This window comes from Anolis carolinensis, chromosome 6, assembly GCF_035594765.1.
Source record: "Anolis carolinensis isolate JA03-04 chromosome 6, rAnoCar3.1.pri, whole genome shotgun sequence".
In the NCBI taxonomy this organism is placed as follows: Eukaryota; Metazoa; Chordata; class Lepidosauria; order Squamata; family Dactyloidae; genus Anolis; species Anolis carolinensis.
This window is the reverse complement of record NC_085846.1, coordinates 47,333,274-47,353,379: the sequence shown is the minus strand read 5'-3', so window position 1 is coordinate 47,353,379 and position 20,106 is coordinate 47,333,274. Positions and strand designations below refer to the sequence as shown.

The following is a 20,106-nucleotide window of genomic DNA, read 5'->3' as shown; positions in this document are numbered from 1 at the left end:
CCTCTGCTCCGTTCCCAAGCCCTTCCCCTTAACTTTTTGCTGCCGGGCCTTCTATAGCTGCCATGCACCGTTCGCTTCTTTATTTGCAGCAGCGCTTTTGCTGCGCGCGGGCTGCCCACGCGCACTTTATGGCTTGTCCTCGCGGCCGCCCCCCGCAGAGAAGGATGGTGAGCGCGCGACCCCGCGGGGAGGGAAGGGAGGGGCGGGGCCTCCGGAAGGGAAAGACTACCATAGAGGGCACCTTGGGGCAGACGAGCCCGGGCGTCTAGGAGAAGGCCTACTATGGACGCTTCTCTGGACAAAAGGCCAGAACACTAGGAGGAACGGCTTTGGAGTGCTTCTTCAACCTTTTCCACTCATGACGCCTTTCCTCCTGAACATTTCTTCCCCAGACCCCGGGTCTATAGGTATATAAAATAGGTGTTAAAACCAAACATTTAGTGATAACAGAGCAGCATTTGCAAGGCTTGCTAAATAGGCTGATTTCCCCCTTTTTATGAAGCAGTGTAAACTGTATAAACACTGCAGAATTGTGTGAATGTCTAGACCAGGCATGGGCAAACGTTGGCCCTCCGGGTGTTTTGGACTTCAACTCCCACAATTCCTGGCCTCAGGCCCTTTCCTTTCCCCCCTCAGCCGCTTAAGCGGCTGAGGGGGGAAAGGAAAGGGCCTGAGGCCAGGAATTGTGGGAGTTGAAGTCCAAAACACCTTGAGGGCCAACGTTTGCCCATGCCTGGTCTAGGTGTTCAGAAACCTTGAGGCCCACAGTTTAAGAAGCATGAGTTAGTTGCAAGCTCTGAGGGCCTCGTCCACTTTAATCCACTTTATATGCTGTGAATGACTGATTCTTGCAGAAACTGGAGTTCGTAGTTTAGGGAAGGGGCTTTAAACCACTCATCCAGAGCAGTCCCGGGCCTCCCTAAACTAAAAAGCCCCAGAATTCTGCAGGAGACAGTCACAGCATTGAAGTGGGAGAATGCTCAAGTGCGTTGAAGCTATGAGAGTGCAAAAAAAAAAAACTGCAAGGAAGACAGCTCAGTTGGAGGAGATGTACAGTATAGTAGAGTCTCACTTCTCCAAGACTCGCTTATCCAAGGTTCTGGATTATCCAAGGCATTTTTGTAGTCAGTGTTTTCAATATATCATGATATTTTGGTGCTAAATTCGTAAATATAGTAGTTTTTTTCCGTGTCAGGAGTGACTTGAGAGACTGCAAGTCGCTTCTGGGGTGAGAGAGTTGGCCGTCTGCAAGGACGTTGCCCAGGGGACACCTGGATGTTTTGATGTTTTTACCATCCTTGTGGGAGGCGTCTCTCATGTCCCCGCATGGAGCTGGAGCTGATAGAGGGAGCTCATCCTTGCTCTCCCCGGGTTGGATTTGAACCTGGCAGCCTTCGGGTCAGCAACCCAACCTTCAAGTCGCAAGGCTTTAACCCATTACGCCACTAACATTACTGCGTATTGAACTACTTTTTCTGTCAAATTTGTTGTATAACATGTTTTGGTGCTTAATTTGTAAAATCATAACCTAATTTAATGTTTAATATGCTTTTCCTTAATCCCTCCTTATTATCCAAGATATTTGCTTATCCAAGGTTATGCCAGCCTGTTTAGCTTGGATAAGTGAGACTCTACTGTAGTAGTATTGCGGGAGTTCCTCTCTTTTCCTTCTTTTTCTTCTTCTTTGCACTGCATCTGATCAACTTCTTTGCCCAATCTTGCCATACCAAAATATATCAAAGGGGCCCGAGCCTTCCAAACTGTGTGTTGCAAAACATTGGTGTGCTGTGCGAAGGTAACGGGGAATCTCTATGTCTCTGTGAAATAAGCGATACCAATTTGCATGCATTTACACCGCAAAGGTGCCAATTAGTATGGTAAACTAGTCTATTCCTCTTGGAAAATCATGGAAATGTATATTATCTTACCAATCATATTTTCAAAAATATAAACGAAAAGTTTTCATAAGATAGGTTGTGCCCCTGTAGATTTTGCTATTGCAATTCACTTGAATCGAACACTCATCTTTTTTTTAGCCAAATCACCTTGTCAAAATTAGGGTGTGTATTAGATTTGCGTAATAGTGTAATCTTAATGTTGAGCCCAAAGCAAAAGAAGAAGCTGCTTCAGGAGCACCTGGAGCACCTATTGGGGGGGGGGGGGGGGTCATCTGTAATTTAATAGCCAGGGCTCAATGCTACATAGTCCTGGGATTTGTAGTTTGGTGAGGCATCCACACTCTTTGGCAAAGAAGACTCAAGGTCTTGTAAAACTAATGCCCCCATGGATCCATAGCATTGAACCAAAGCAGTTAAGGTAGATTTATTCTACAGTATAGATGCACCCCAAGATTTTCTTTTCCATTGTTGGAAGATGATTTTAAAGAAACAGTTCTAAGCAGGCAGCCACTGTAATGGCCATATTACAAAGAGTGTACATTTTGCTGCTGTGCATTACATTTGTCAGCAAATACTTTTTTTGGTTTCATTGGTTTTTTAAAATTGAGGTGCACATTCAATTTGATAGTGTATTAGACTGAAGTAAATAGGGATATTTCTCTATCCATATCTCTTGTAAGGAGTTAGTTTAACTTCCATTTTGCTAGGAAAACTGAATTACCGTGTCACAAAATGATGCATGTCTCAAAAGTGTGTCACCAACACCAGGTGTTTGGAAAGCTCTGCCCTAGAGACTGAAAACCAAAGCTTTCTTTCTCCCATGCAGGATTGGAGGTCACTACAGAGGTCACTACCTGGGTTATTCCACAGGTGAAGCTATATACAGGCAGTTCTGCCTGTATAGGGCAAAAACATTGAAACAAGTACACCACTTCTCACATAGCACAAAAAGGAATCGGGGTTTTCTAGGAAACTTTGGGATTCTAAAATTTTTCTATAGCCATAAATTAGGATTTGATAAACCATTCTAGCTTTGACCTATATTGGGAAAAAAAGCTTAAAAATATACCTCACTAATATTGCTTTAATATATATATATATAATATATTCAAACTTGAATATTAGTGTATGGGGAAGCTGGTGTCAGTGAATCATAATTAATCTTAAGAATAATATTCAAATATAGTTTAAATTATTTTATGGGCTAGTTTCTTAAGATTGGGAATTTTGACAAATATGTACTTACAGTTACTGTGATTGCTTTCTAGTCAACTCTGACTCAGAGCTATTCTATTACAGTGTTTTTGGCATCATTTGGCATCGCTTTCCCATGAATTTTAAAGAAAAACAATAACATATTGGAAACTATTAGCATGCTATGTTTAACAGGCCCAAAGACATTAAGTTGATATGTACTTGCTGAGGAAAGTTTTGGCTGTTTTGAATTTGCCAATTTGAAAAGCATCTATTTATTACATTACCAGTGTTATGGAACATTACATTTTTTAAATGAAATTATATTGCAAAATGAAGCAATAGCAAAAGTCTGTCTTACATCAATTGGCAAGAGGGGAACTACATTTGCTCTGTGAACATGCCAGTTGCCACAGCTGCTTTAGCTAACCATTTTCACTAGTCACTTATGGAGCCGCGGTGGTGCAGTGGTTTAAACCCTTGTGCCATCTGAACTGCTGAACTGGTTGACAGTTTGAATCCATGAGACGGGGTCAGCTCTCGTCTGTCAGCCCTAGCTTCCCATGCGGGGACATGAGAGAAGCCCCCTCAGGATGGTAACACATCCAGGCAAGAATTAGAAAGTACACTAGTAGAAAATAACCTTCCTAAGACTATTGTATCTGAAATTCTGTCTAGTGCTGTTTTAGAACCTACATTTTAAAAAGTTAACATCAATTGAGGAAAAAAAAACTGGGCCTCCTCACACCAGTGTGCCTCTTTTATAAATCTCTCTTCTCTCTTTGCTGCTGCTGTCCTGTTCATTGGTTTAAAACTCTGCCTTAGATGCATGTGATAGGATTGAAGATTTCTGATGAAATCCTTTTGAACGGCAGAGATAGTGTTGTGCAATTCTTCATAGTGATACAGTTAATGTTTAAAAGGCAAAGGTACATCTAGTCCAGCTCGGCTTCGATGAAGCAGTGCCCTTTAACTTTAGTAATGAGTTAGTAATGAAGTGTTATGAAAAGCCCTTGCTATTGGGTTGTGCAGTGTGCTGGTCTACAATATCCTCACTGACCAGTCTCTCATATAAACACTATTACTCCATGAAGAATGTACAGAAGACAGAAGTTATTTCTTCACTTTACATTCATCTTCCTACTGCCGACTGCTGCTGTGCTGTTGAGCTTCCCTATATGGTTTTTAGAAGACATTTTTATGATAGCTTCCTGTATTTCATCACATCATAGTTGCACCCCCATTTTTGTAAACATCCATCTGCTCACCCACCTGCTCAAAAACCCACTCACCTGTTTCACTCACTTATCCATCCATCCACTTGCCTATCTGCTCACCCATGCGCCCATCCAACTTACTCGCCCATCCAAAGAACCACCTTCCCACCCATTTACCTGCCTACCCTCTTTCAGAAATGCTGATTGAAGCGTCTGAGTAAGTGCGACTATTATACAATGAAATACGGTAGTTACATCTTGTTTAAACTCTGACATGATGGCATCATCCTTGTGATGAAGAATTGGTTGTGACATATAAGTGAATTGCTGAGTTGGTTACTTTAATTAGTTCTATATCATATGACCCCAGTATTAATGGGTATAGGTTCTATGGAAACAGAAAACTCATGAACCCTATTGGAAGAAACTACATTTGCTGGAAATGATCATAGTGTCTTCACTATGATTCTCTAGGAATTTGCTAAGTCTTGCAGTGAGGCTCCATGACGAGAGCATACCCGATGGACCTAGAAAATTCCTGGAGAGAACAAATTTTGTCAGATAGAGGTTAGTGAGACCATAGGTACTGGTCATATTGGTAGAGTGAATTAACAGATGTGGGGGTAATGATAATTTTAATTTTTATTAAGCAGTAGAGAAGAATCTACATCTTGGGAGAATATGTCATATGTTGACACTGTCCCTTTAAGATACAAAATGCATCTTTTTGAGAGCCAACACTCCCATTCCGTCACAAGAACTAGCTAGGGTAGAGTTTCTTAAATTGCTCCTTCAGATATTTTGCACTTTAGCTCCCCCAATTCCTAACAGCTGGTAAGGTAGCTGGGATCTTTGGGAGCTTAAGTCCAAAACACCTGGAGGAGCACAGTTTGAGAAACATTAAACTAAGGGGAAAGACTTGCTGCAGGAACCATTTTGTTTTTTGTACAGAACATAGTAATAAAATGCCTACTATTTTGTGAGAGTTATCCACACCATGTGACATATATTGCATTTGGACACACATGTCCTTTGTGAAATTGATTTTAAAACAACACTGCCTTTGTTGAATTTCTTGGGGTAGGAGATTTAATGTAAAGTGGGCTCACTTTGACATTGGATCTTCTTTTGCAGGCCAGTCAATCTTCCTTCAGAATAGAATATGACACCTTCGGTGAACTCAAGGTTCCAAATGACAAGTACTATGGTGCACAGACTGTGAGATCCACAATGAATTTTAAAATTGGTAGTGCAACTGAAAGGATGCCCGTGAGTAATTCCAACCTGGATTTGTTTTAAAACCAGTAGTTAAGCTTTACTGTTAAGTACCATAAGTATAGTTGCCACTGTTTTTAAGACTGTTCTTTTAAATCTTAGGTCCAGGTAATTAGAGCTTTTGGGGTCCTAAAACGAGCAGCTGCTGAAGTAAATCAGGATTATGGTCTTGATCCAAAGATTTCTAATGCTATTATAAAGGCAGCAGATGAGGTAAGGAGGAATATACTAATAAGTATATAAGTATACAATCATTAAAGAATCATCTGTGGTGTTTTGAAATCATGGGTTTGACTTTGATGTTTAGGGTGATATTTTCATTATAAATATAAAGAAAATCCTTATCAGTAAAATGAGTAACACAGGAAAACACTTTCTTCTGCTCTGGGAAAAAGGTGACCTATAAATTAAAATAAATAATCGCCTTTATTCTCTAATGAACAACAGAGTCAGAATTATAGGATGATTTACATGTGAGAATGTTTACATGTATCCATTTGAATATAATAAGAACAAGTTTCATAGAGTTAAATTCCAGTCTTCTACATTCTCATATTCCTATTTTTCTTTCATATCCAGAAGGATTTCTGTTGATGTTTACTTTCTCTTTTAAATAATATTTTAAAGCAGGATTCCTGGTTAAATTGAACAGTGATAAGTTCAACAAAGAATTTTTCTGCCCATGGTTTAAAGTCAATTTGTTTAATAAATAACCAGAGTTTGTTTTGAAATGGGATAATTAACCAACTGAAACACTTTGCATATATGATAGAAAGATGCTTTTCTCTGTGGGTAGCCTTATTTCAGAATTCTGTCCCTAATGGAATCCAGTTGACACTGACATAGTAATATTTTATGCAAAAAAATATGTTTTTATTTGCGAAATGCTGTTTTTCTATAGCTGGATATAACATTCTTCCTCCCTTTGCCATGAGGTAGGTAGGTATGTATGCATGCATGTGGAACCCTTGCCCTCCAGAAAGAGGAATCCTTACTGTTATCTGTAAATAACAACCAGAAATAGCAGTTGAAATTCCATTAATATTTTGTGCTGATGATACTGTGAACTAATGTATAGCTAACAGTCATGTATCTCTTTTATAGGTATCTGAAGGTAAATTAAATGATCATTTTCCATTGGTGGTGTGGCAAACCGGATCAGGAACTCAGACCAACATGAATGTTAATGAAGTCATCAGCAATAGAGCCATTGAGATACTGGGTGGCAAACTGGGGAGCAAGGACCCAGTGCATCCTAACGATCATGTTAATAAGAGCCAGGTCACTTTGTGCTACTTCCAAACATTTTTTTTTCTTACTCTACATCATAAGGTCTCTTCTAAATGTTTAAAATAATAAACAGATCAATTATGCAGGATGTTGTAGGGTGGGATGGCAGTATTTTAATTCTGCATGGCAAACTATTTTATTTTCCACTCACCAAACATATGTAAATATTATAGATAGCTTTCAAGTTTATCAGAAGATTGCTCTTGTGCAGTGGACCCATGGTATCTTCTTTGATTTGATTCTGGATTTGGTGTGGTTATCAAAATCCATGGATGCTCATGTTTCACTAGATACAATAATACATTAAAATTGTGCTTTTTATATAAAATGGCAAAATCAAGGCCTGCTTTTTGATTTAAAAAAAAAAGTAATTTCAAGCCATAGATGGTTGAATCTATGGATACAGAACCCATGGATATGGAGAGATGATTATAAGTACTCTTCACATTATTGCAAACAAACAGTGACAAAGGAATTAACAGAAGCACTTAACCCATTTACTATATGGGAGTGCTTTTCCTAAATTGTGATACACTGTGGGTCAGCTTGGGAGTATGCCTGCCTGAATACCTGATTTTTCTAAGGGTGTGAGTGGCATCATTAAGAGAAGAGTGGCTAGTTCTAGTTTATCATGTATAGCTTAAGGCTATTTTTCACAGTTGTTGCCCAGAGAAGATTTCATTGTGAGATGCTGATAAATAACAAATGTGTTGTGTTTGAATGTTTACAGAGCTCAAATGACACCTTTCCAACTGCAATGCATATTGCTGCAGCACAAGAAGTCAATGAAGTGCTGCTACCAGGGCTACAGAAACTTCATGATGCTCTTGATGCCAAGTCGAGAGAGTTTTCCAAAATAATAAAAATTGGACGTACTCACACACAGGATGCAGTTCCCCTTACACTTGGGCAGGTACACATCCTTTGTTCAATTATTTTTTTGGGTGGGGGAGAGAGATTCTTTACATATATTAATACATTTATACTTAATTTATTGGACTAGTTGTGTTCCTGGGTAATTACTACTTTAGCAAAAAATTGCTAAAGAGGGAGAAATAAAATGCAAAGAATAGGGATAAGTTCTTGCATCATAAAAATTAGGTTATTTCATGGGGGGAAAACCTAACAATATTTGCATTTACCAGACAACCTGGTCTGGTAAAATTTGCAAACGTAAGCACAAAACATTTTGTATCTTCTAGAGACCACGTAAAGGCATCTTCTAAAATGCATCCCAAAATGTCTTTTTCTTTCATCATTCTCCACTTGTCTTATGGTTTCTATTTTGGAATTTGGACTTCAAGGTCTGTCCCTTTTTAACATGCTAGTGGTAGCTGGTATATAATTTAGTTAATGCTTAGACAATAGATCTTTCACATACATGGTAACTAGTAAGATAAGTTTATTTGCTGTCCCATTTTATCTGTTTCATTGTTTACACATGCTCAGTAATGGACTGGAGATAGCTGCTGTTTACTTACGTTAGGATCCACAGAGTGGATCCTAATGTAAGAAGTTTTGTCCTAGTTTAACCTTTGTTTATTGCATTGATTACTGCAAGCTAACATTGAAAATGTCTTTCTCCATCCCACTTTGCTATCATCCCAGTAGTGATGTTACTTAAAAAAAGTATTTAGCTGGATAGAGGATGAAAATGAAAGGGGTCTGAGTAGGCATCAAAAGGAGCTACATTGTCAGGGTTATTAAGTGAAGTTTCCCCTGTAGTTGATTGCCACCCAGAAAGTACTCATTTTATGTATATGTTATTTGAAATGAGAATTTGCCAGCATTGTGCTCATGCATGTATCTCTCCCATTCCAAGGAATTTAGTGCTTATGTACAACAAGTCAAGTATGGCATTGCTAGGATCCAGTCAGCCATGCCAAGGGTTTATGAGCTGGCAGCTGGTGGCACTGCGGTTGGCACAGGTCTGAATACAAGAATTGGTTTTGCTGAGAAGGTGGCTGCTAAAGTGGCTTCACTCACTGGTAAGATGGGACATGAAAGGAGACATGCATTATCTTGGTCCAGGTTTTTAGAACAATTTTTAAAATTGTCATAATTGCTAATAACCAAAGATAGTTATTCAATCGAATCCCCTTCTTTGGTATTTCATCTCCAGTTTTCTTTGTAAATCAGGATACCACAGTAGCAAAGCAGGAAGCATTACTAACCAACTGCTTCCTGGGTCATCACAGCTATCAAGCAAGCAATTACCAAAGCTAGAAATATATCCTTAATTTTTGAAATTGGCCATTCTGAATTCCCTACTAGGCATAGAATAGTTGGAGTCTGTAACATTTAAAGGCTTAACATGGATATCCCATATTTTGAGGTGGTATAAAACACTGACTTAAAGGTATAAAATGTAATTGGGAATTTTGTCCTTTGGTGTGTGTTTGTCAGCTATGATTTCTTTTCACCATTAATTGTTTGTATGGGTGCTGAAGAAGAGTATTCACTGTGAAGTGATAATAAGTTGAACTATATATGTAAATAGTTTCAGGCTTTTTGGTCTGTGAATTGAACATCAGAGTAGATGGATAGAAAAGTAATATTTTACCATTTTAAAATCTCATTCTGTCCTTAGGCTTGCCATTTGTTACTGCCCCAAACAAATTTGAGGCCTTGGCTGCTCATGATGCCCTAGTTGAACTGAGTGGGGCAATGAACACGGTTGCCTGCAGCTTGATGAAAATTGCCAATGACATCCGTTTTCTTGGTTCTGGACCGCGATCTGGTCTAGGGGAGCTAATCTTGCCTGAAAATGAACCCGGAAGCAGCATTATGCCAGGTAGCAAGCGTGAAGAGCAACAGGTTTTTTCATTGGTCATGTGCAAATAGAAATTGAAATATTGTTGTGCCATGTATTACAGTTATAGTGATACACTCATCATAACATACGTCTAGCAAATCTTTTCTTCAGATATAATCTTGTGGTATTTTTTCTGCTTGCAACATATACAAATAGCTTAGCACAGTGTGACTGACAGTGACAGCTTCATACGGAAATTTTGCTCCTTCATATTTTGGGCCCCATCTACACTGACCATTTAATGCAATTCAAACTGCATTATATAGTCAGTGTAGACCTATATAATGCAGTTTAACTGAATTAAAATGCATGATATTATGGTATGCAGCATTAAATGATCAGTATAGATGGGGCTTGATCACAAGAACATACTTATGCTAATGGGTTGATCAGGAGAAGTAAATGAAATAATTTCAGTAGTTCTGGAAGCATTTTGAAGTGAACCAAACATGTCTAGTAGAAGTAATTCTAGTTATGGATAATCAGTATTATTTGCGTAAATCCTATATGTATGACTATATGTATGACTGCCAAATGGCACATGATTTTTATTTTACTATTGCTGTATTCCTGAATTATTTTATATAAGACCTTAAATCTGTTCTTTTGGAATGGTAAAGTCCTGATAGACATATACCTAAGAAGAAGAAGGGTTGTTGTGCATTTTCTGGGCTGTTTGGCCATGTGCCATAAGCATTCTCTTCTGACGTTTCACCCACATCTATGGCAGGCATTCTCAGAGGTTGTGAGGTATATTGGAAAACTAAGCAAGGGAGGTTTATATATGTGTGGAAGGTCCTTCTCCCATCCTGGACCTTCCACAGATATATAAACCTCCCTTGCTTAGTTTTCCAATATACCTCACAACCTCTGAGGATGCCTGCCATAGATGTGGGTGAAACGCCAGGAAAGAATGCTTCTGGAACATGGCCATACAGCCCGGAAAATGCACAGCAATCCAATTATTCCTGTCATGAAAGCCCTCAACAACACAAGACTGCTCATGTTTACATCTGGGTCTTTAGGTATAATTTCAAATGATAATTCAGTTGCTTTTAACATCCAGTTTGAGAGAGTAGACAGAAGGAATTTTACAACAGACTACTGGGAAATTACTTGATGAATTTAACCCACTTCCTCCTTACTCTCCTTTTACAGGAAAAGTGAACCCAACTCAGTGTGAGGCCATAACCATGGTGGCAGCTCAGGTGATGGGAAATCATGTTGCTGTTACAGTCGGAGGCAGCAATGGCCACTTTGAGTTGAATGTTTTTAAGCCCATGATTGTAAGTCTGATAAAGTTCTTGTCATACCACTGTCATGATATTTGTTAGTGATTTCAGTGCATTTTGCAGAGCCTCAGAACCATAATTATACTAGATAAATAAAATTTTGGAAGTCACATCCTATGCATAGATTCTTTTTGAATTTTGTCTCTAACACAATTTTACTTAATGTTGATCCTTAAAATAAAAAGCAGAAGAATAATAAATTATGCAGAAGCATTCTGTCCAGACGTTTCGCCCACATTTATGGCAAGCATCCTCAAAGGTTGTGAGGTATATTGAAAAACTAAGCAAGGGAGGTTGATTCCTGCTTCCTGGCAGGGGGTTGGACTGGATGGCCCATGAGGTCTCTTCCAACTCTATTATTCTATGATTCTATGAGAATTTAGTAATTTAGCACCCTGCAGTGTAAATGTAGTAATAAATACACAAGAAAATATGCATTGTGTTAGCTTTCATAACCGGTCACATAATTCAGATTTCTTAATGGCAAGTACATGCTAGTTTGATGATAATTGGTTAGCCTCTTTTTTAGGTTGCAGCGTAACAGTGTTGAAAATGTATTGTCGAAGACCCAAAAGAATCACAGCAACCCGTGTTGAAAATGATTGAGAAACTGTTTTCATGCTGAAGCACGAGCATAAAACTATTGTTAATTTTTTTCCAGCTGTAGTTATTTGTCCTTTGTAATATTGTGTATTTGAAGCCAAAGATTTGCATATTAGTTTAGCATAGCAGTTCTCAAACTCTGCTCTGCAGAGCCCTTAGGGCTCCACGAAGCACAATCAGGGGCTCTGGGGGGCCCCCACGGCATACAGCCTGGGCAGTCTGGCTGCAACCTTGGCCCTGGGAGCCCAAGCCTGGGTGTCCCCGCTATGCATGAAGCCAACAGGATCTCCCAAAGAACAAGGACTGGGGAGCCCTGCTTCCACCGTCGCCTCCCTTGCATGGCAGAATGGGGTAGATCTGTATGGCCCATGGGATTGCTCTTGTTGTTATTATTATAAGAGGCTGGGTGGCCATCTGTTGGGAGTTCTTTGATTGTGATTTTCTTGCATGTCAGAATGGGGTAGGACTGGATGGCCCCTGGGGTGGTTGTTGTTGTTGTTGTTGTTATTATTATTATTACAAAGATTGGGAGGTGATTTGTTGGGGATGCTTTATTCTCTTCTTGCATGGCAGATTGGGATTTCTCCTGGGGTCTTCCACTGAAATAGTTAGGTTTATGTTGGTTAAAATTGTTCTTCATTTTAAATGTTGTATTGTTCTTTCTTTCGGGCTACAAACAGGATCCTTTCGATGTGCATAGGAATTTGTTCATGTTTTTCTCACTTAGTTCACACAAACACTCTCCATCCATCTGCCACTGGCCCGGCCCATCTGTCAAATTTTAAAATGCAAAGTGGCCCCGGGGTTCCACAAAAATTTTTTCCTTCAAAAGGGTTCCACAGCTTTAGAAGTTTGTAAACTCCTGGTTTAGAAACTTAGACATATTTCCATCCAGAAAGAATTGAAACTCAGTGGGGTTAAGTCAGTGTTTCATGTCTACACATAGGTTCTTAACAACTTTCTTTTCAAAAAATTCTGAGCCAAAAATTTAGAAACTAAAAGGGCAGTGATGTTTTCATTCTAGATCATCAAGACACTGTTTTCTCTTGGTTATACTCTTTTGCCATATTACAATCATAAAATTATTATCCAATGATTCCATTATATTTAGGAAACAGTTATGTGGCATGCTTCATGCAAAGACCTTTTTTAAGAGTACAGTAGAGTCTCACTTATCCAACGTTCTGGATTATCCAACGCATTTTTGTAGTCAATGTTTTCAATATATCATGATATTTTGGTGCTAAATTCGTAAATACAGTAATTACTACATAGCATTACTGTGTATTGAAGTACTTTTTCTGTCAAATTTGTTATATAACATGATGTTTTGGTGGTTAATTTGTAAAATCATAACCTAATTTAATGCTTAATAGGCTTTTCCTTAATCTCTCCTTATTATCAAACATATTCACTTATCCAACGTTCTGCCGGCCCGTTTACGTTGGATAAGCGAGACTCTACTGTACTATCAAAAAAACATTTAACTCAGAATTTTGTTTTGCTATCAACTTGATTAATGAACTTCTCTCAAATTTCCAATTTTTCTTAATTTATATAGATTAAAAATGTACTGCATTCTGCAAGACTCCTGGGAGATGCCTCTGTTTCTTTCACTGATAACTGTGTGGTAGGAATACAAGCCAACACTGAGAGGATTAACAAACTAATGAGTGAATCATTGATGTTGGTGACTGCCCTTAATCCTCACATAGGTACGTATCTTACCCTCTGCCTGTCTTGCTTAAAATAAATACTGTAATTTGAAAAATAAATTTACTGTATATAGTCGAGTATAAGCCTAGTTTTTCAGTCCTTTTTTTAAGACTGAAAAAGCCCCCCTCGGCTTATACTCGGGTGAAGGTCCTAGTTGGCTTATATTCGGGTCAGCTTATACTTGAGTATATATGGTACATTTATTATTTTCCTCTATTATTTTTGGCATTGTTACATTTATTATTTTACTATTATTATTATTATTATTATTATTATTATTATTATTATTACATTTATCCTTTTACTCTTGTTATTATTGCTACTATTCCATTTATTTTAATCTATTTTTATTATTATTACATTTATTATTTTGTTCTGATATTATTGTTATTGCATTTATTAATTTGCTCGATTATTACATTTATTAATTTGCTCTATTATTACATTTATTAATTTACTCTATTATTATTATAAGGATACATAAGTACATTTACATTGAAGAAGTTGAAAATAATGATTTAATCAGAGTTAGACAGTCTTATCTTAAATTACAGTTTTATGTAAATATTCAAAAATGTAATTTTATTATTATCTATTTTTATTTCTGAGATTTACCGCTCTCGGCTTATACTGGAGTCAATGTTTTCCCAGTTTTTTTGTGGTAAAATTATGTGCCTCGGCTTATAGTTGGGTCGGCTTATACTCTAGTATATACGGTAAATACCGTGTTTCCCCAAAAATAAGACAGTGTCTTATATTATTTTTTGCTCCCAAAGATGTGCTAGGTCTTATTTTTAGGGGATGTCTTAGTTTTTCCATGAAGAAGAATTCACATTTATTGTTGAACCAAAAAATGAACATTTATTATATACTGTACAGTAGTTGTCATCACAAACCAACATAACCAAACCAGACAAACTATGACTCCTGACAATAATTTCTTGTTACTACTATATAAATATAAATAATATAACATTAATATATTATTACCATTATTTCTATGTACAACTGGTATGTGCATTTACCGATCCTGCAAGTTCTGGTGTTTTGTTTGGCGGGCACCGGGCATGCTTCCAAACAAAAACTTTGCTAGGTCTCACTTTTGGGGGAGGCCTTATATTTAGCAATTCAGCAAAACCTCTGCTAGGTCTTATTTTTTGGGGATGTCTCATTTTCGGGGAAACAGGGTAGATTTTTTAGAAGTTAGGCCTCTAAAAGAATCAGAACCGTTTCTGAATAGGTGGAGGATGCAAATAAGAATTAACATAAAATTGGAGTGAGAGTGCTTAGTGTCCCAAAAATGGAACTATTATTCCACATTTCACTGTGCACATCTTGCGATGGCTGAAAAAAGAAGGAACATTTTATTTTAAAAATTAGATCTTGAGAAATCAGTGTAATCTTTCAGCAATCCTTTTAAGTCTTCTGCTTCAAAGGGAAACTGAAACACAAAGAGAATGGACACAGTATTCAAGCACAACTTGAATAGTAGTAGTCCATGCAATCAATTCATCAATCTCTGTTCCTCCTTCTCACCTCTAACACAAAATTGCTCCTATTGACACTGTCAGTATTAAAAGTGATTCGGGCACAACTGGCTACAAATTTAGCAAGAGTACACAAATACAGTAGAGTCTCACTTATCCAACATAAACGGGCCGGCAGAACGTTGGATAAGCGAATATGTTGGATAATAAGGAGGGTTTAAGGAAAAGCCTATTGAATGTCAAATTACATTATGGTTTTACAAATTAAGCACCAAAACATCCTGTTTGAAATACAAAACCCCTGGAAGCTGGGAACACACTAATATACTGTAGATTAATCATCTCTAGAATCCCATATTGAGCAGAGCAATGGCAACACTGGGAAACAAAAATTTGCTAAATATTTGATATTGGTCAACTGTCTCCAGAATCTCACCTGGAGCTGGGTGGCTCTGTGTTGGGAGGAGGGCTTGGCTTGTGCCTTCCAGCCTGGCAGAACGGGGCTGGGCTGGAGAGCCTCTGAAGGGAGGAGGGGGTCTCTTGTGTTTCTAGGGTGCTATGCCTCTAATGATTCTTGCTTGGGTTAAAAGAGGAGGAGGAGGAGGAAGACAGAAGTGCAAGTTGCTGCAAGGCTGACAGGGGTAAAAGAGGGAGAAGAGGGAGGAGGAGGAGGAGGAGGAAGAAGAGTGCGTGGGGGAGAAAAAGGAAGGAGAGAGAGAGGGGGGATCTGGAGCAAAATGTGTGTGTGTGTGCAGGAGGAAAGGGGGGTCCTCCGCCCACCCACCCAGGTAAGGAGATTACAGAAGGCAGCCAGCTGCTTTGGCTTCTCTCCCTCCCCATTCTTTCCTTCCAATCACGAGCCATTTGGAAACAAGGCCGGTTTGGAGACACGAGGCTCTGCCTGCACCAAGAGAAAGAGGGAGGAAGAGCCATGCGTTTCCTTTTTTCCCCCTCCTCCCTCCCTCCCTCGCATATAAATGGCCCCCCATGGGATGATTCACCCCCCTTCCCTCCCTTCCCTTCGGAGATGCGCTTTCCTCCTTCCAGTTTTTTCGAAAGGGAAAGAGCCACAGCTCTCACCTTGGATTGAGTGAAGGATGCAATGTTTCCAATTGGCCACTAGATGGCGTCGGATAATACGGAGTGTCGGATAAGCGGAAGTCGGATAAGTGAGACTCTACTGTATTTGGAATAGCTGAAGGGAGAGCAGTGTTCAACCACTCTGTATTTCATTGAAGGAAGGGTTGCTATTCATAATGAGATGCAATATTTCTAAAATGTCAGAGGTTATCACCAGCAAAAGTATAATCTGACTGGCTTTTCAATAATAATAATAATAATAACCTCCAGTCCATAGTATGTTAATCTGGTGTAATGTAAGCATCAAGAGAATTCACTTGACAGTTTCATGGTGACTGAAGAACAGCACTAGTGGCTGGCATCATTTCCCCTGCTCCAGCTCTTAGGCAAACATACTTTTGCTGGAAGATGCTATCTTTTTCTCTTCCTTTACCAAGAGCCTAAGTTGTACTCCAAGCTTTTAGAGAGTTCCCTTCCTTTCCAAAATCAGGAAGTAAATGGTGCAAAAACAATAGTTAAGCAAAGATACAGCCTTGGATCTTTTTTAAAAGGTAGGTTTTATTAATATAGGAAAAGGTTACATTCACAGTCCAATTCAAAAGTATACAAAACCCTATGTAAACCTTTAATGAAATCTTTAATCTGAACTTAAGTTTTACAGAATATATAGGTTTAGCACCTATTGTATATTTAGGTTTCTTAGAAGTTTAATATGTAATGTTGATACCATTTTACAAGTTTCTCAACCCTACATCAACCCATATGTCACACTTGCTTTGATTGAAAATACAATTTCCGCAATCTTATACACACTTAAATGCATTGAAAACAATATGATGTCATAATGTTCATACCATTTTCCTTTTGCATTAGGCTATGACAAGGCAGCCAAGATTGCCAAGACAGCACATAAAGAAGGGACGACGTTAAAAGAAACTGCTATCAAACTTGGTTTTCTTACCTCAGAACAGTTTGATCAGTGGGTAAAACCAGAAGAAATGCTGGGTCCTAAATAATTTTGACATGTATGGTTCAAAGAGAGAGAGAAATACATTGCATAAACAAAACATTTTTGTTGTTTGGGTCTGTATTCTTCATATGAGGTGGTGGTATTTTCAACAGCAGGCATGCATTCCATAGTTAGGGGCACTGCAAATACACTAAAATTTATATTCATTCATCTTGGTACTACTGAGGCAGCCTGCTTTTAAAATAGTACATGGTAACATTGTTGTGGAATGACCAATGAGACCTTGTAAAATTTCAAAATACTCTTGATGCAGAATTGTTTGGGGCAGTAATCTCAACATGGTCAATTGTCAGTGACTTTCACTGACCTAAAACTATTTTATATGGTTTAAGGTAGCAGTGGGAATCCTGTGGCCCTCTGGGGCATCTCCCATTCAAATTTGGGAGTAACAGTTATTTCCATCACAAGCTGCAATTTGGCCTTAAAAGGAAGGATCCTACTACCCAGTTTCATCCCAAGTTGCCCCCCAAAGGGTTTAACTGACTTGAAAACAGACTTTCAGTTTTGTTTGAGAGGATAGTGTCCTGGAGGCTACAAATTGGCTCCTCATTCTCTCTGGTTTAGAACTTTATATCAGCAACATAACCTTTCACATGGCTCTGTAGCTAATAACCTAGCCCATGCAGATTAAAAAAATATATATAGGTGTAATATGTGTATAGCTATTTATTTATTTACAGCATTTATATTCCGCCCTTCTCACCCCGAAGGGGACTCAGGGCGGATCACATTACACATATAGGCAAACATTCAATGCCTTTTAACATAGAACAAAGACAAACAAACATAGGCTCCGAACAGGCCTCGAACTCATGACCTCCTAGTCAGAGTGATTCATTGCAGTGATTCATTGCAGCTGCTCTCCAGCCTGCGCCACAGCCCGAGCTAGACATTGTACTTACTACAAATGGTGCTGTAATCTGTATTATCTGCAGCTTTTGAACTAGGCTGACACAGGAACACTCCTCACATCCCTTGCTATCTGGAATGTGTGCTTCAGGGAAGGACATGAAGAATTCTCAGCCACAGAGCTCTAATGCCTTGTTAAACTTGAAGGCAAGATTATATGCATGTTGTCATGGAGGTTAAAAGAGGAATCGTATTGTTATATTGGGTGGTGTGGATGGGTTCAAGAGATGTGTCGTTTTGGAGTGGAGAAGGGCCAGGAAGCCCCATGGCCCTTCCCCACTACTTTGCTTGGTCTCCCACAACACATCCTCGCTGCAGGGAGAAAGCATGAAAAAAGGAAGAAAAATTAAGAAGGCGACTCTTAACACCTTCTCACCTAGAGCTGGTCTTCTTAAACTTTTCCACTCTTGGCCTGATAAATTTGCATGTGACCCTGGGTATATAGGTACAGTGAAACCTTGAGTTAAGAGTTTGATTTGTTCTGTGGCCGAGCTCCTAACTCAAATTGGTCTTATTTCAAAGTGAATTTTTCACATTGAAATGCTTTTTCATTGAAATGCTTTCACATTGAAAGGCCCCACAAAATACACACATACCCATTTTGTTACGTGTTTTAAAATAAGAAAATGTATTTTATAAATTACAAATAATATATAAGTGCACATTCATTTGAGACAGCAGAATGTGTATAACAGCAAAGCAAAATCTGCATGTTCACATAGAACAGTAAAAAATAAACTTTAAAATGGTAGAAGCACAATGCTGTGGCAAGGAAGCACAAAATGAAGAGGCAGAAACATAATTTTCTTCATACTGTACTCATTCCAGCCCTCCTCCTCTATCTTGCTCTCTCTCCCTGTCACTTTTTCAGGCCAAGCACACTAGGAATGAAAACCACACAAAATCAACTAAAACTATAGTTCCTCAAAGTGGACAAGAGCAAAGCAGGCAGCAATCTCAAAGTAGACAAGACATGAGGCACAGAGGCTGCTCCCTTGAAGCTGCAAAGTCCTGTACTCCTGTGCTTGCACTCCCTCTGGCGCTTGCTCTTAAGTCAAAACACTGTTCATGTCAAAGCAAAACTCGGGCCAAGCAATGGCTCTTAACTCAAAATATCCTTAATTAGGGATACTTTTAAGTCGAGGTTCCACTGTATATAAAATAGGTCTACAGGCAGTCCACAAGTTACAAACATCTGACTTACAACGACTCATAGTTATAAACGGGGGGTGAGACAACAGGAAGTGAGATAACTTTATCCCTGATTTATCCTTTCCACAACAAGTGAAATTCTTCAAAATCCAATTATCACAGGGACAGAATATGAGGTGAAATCATCTGAACGAGCACAGACGGCAAAACAAACAGATTCGGCTGACCTGAAGGTCAGTAGTTTGAATCTGCGGGATGGGGCAATCTCCTGTTGTTAGCCCCAGCTTCTGCCAACCTAGCAGTTCGAAAACATGCCAATGTGAGTAGATCAATAGGTACCGCTCCAGCGGGAAGGTAATTGCTCCATGCAGTCATGCCGGTCACATGACCTTGGAGGCATCTACGGACAACTCCGGCTCTTTGGTTTAGAAATGGAGAAGAGCACCAACCACCAGAGTCTGACACAACTAGACTTAATATCAAGGGGAAACCTTTACCTTATGCTATCCAAAGCTTTTATATATATATACTAGCTGTGCCTGGCCACTCGTTGCTGTGGCCTTGTTTGGTGGTGTTGGTGAGAAATTCTTGAGGTAGTGGTGGTATTGAATTCTGTTGTATGATTGTCTTTATGTTTAGTATGCATTTGGTTGTTTGTGTAAAAACTGTGAAAGTGGTGAGGGGGTCTATGTCCCTGTGTAGTATTGAATAGTATTTATACGTTGTCCATGTGTTGTGAATGCTTAGATTGTGTCCTGCTGCATAGTAGGAAGGGTTGGGCTGGATGGCCCTTAGGGGTCTCTCCAAACTCTTGGATTCTATGCTTCTATTATTATTATCATCATCTTCATCATCATCATTATTATGTAGAGGCTGGATGGCCATCTGTCAGGAGTGCTTGGATTGTGTCCTCCTGCATGGTAGAAGGAAGTTGATCTGGGTGATCCTTAGGGGTCACTCCAAACCTTAGGATTGTATGATGATGTTATTATTATTATTATTATTATTATTATTATTATTATTAGTATTGAGAGGCTGGGTGGCCATCTGTTGGGAGTGCTTGGCTTGTGTCCTGCATGGCAGAATTGGGTTGGGCTGGATGGCCTTTAGGGGTGTCTCCTAACTGTCTGATGCTATGATTCGATGTG

At 39.0% G+C, this 20,106-nt stretch overlaps 1 protein-coding gene across 2 annotated transcripts; it reads left to right on the top strand.

Moving 5' to 3' along the window:
• Window positions 1-4: 4 nt before the first annotated feature.
• Window positions 5-16,936, top strand: fh (fumarate hydratase). 2 transcript variants are annotated; one of them, XM_008113004.3, is made up of 10 exons: window positions 5-167; window positions 5,444-5,578; window positions 5,687-5,797; window positions 6,689-6,865; window positions 7,605-7,787; window positions 8,697-8,862; window positions 9,465-9,668; window positions 10,848-10,975; window positions 13,146-13,299; window positions 16,741-16,936. In XM_008113004.3, exons 1-10 carry the CDS (start codon window positions 63-65, stop codon window positions 16,881-16,883), a joined length of 1,506 nt encoding a protein of 501 aa, XP_008111211.1. In that variant the 5' UTR covers window positions 5-62; the 3' UTR covers window positions 16,884-16,936. The 2 variants fall into 2 exon arrangements, with proteins under 2 accessions (XP_008111211.1, XP_008111212.1); XM_008113005.3 differs by lacking the exon at window positions 5-167 and adding an exon at window positions 250-407.
• Window positions 16,937-20,106: the final 3,170 nt, after the last annotated feature.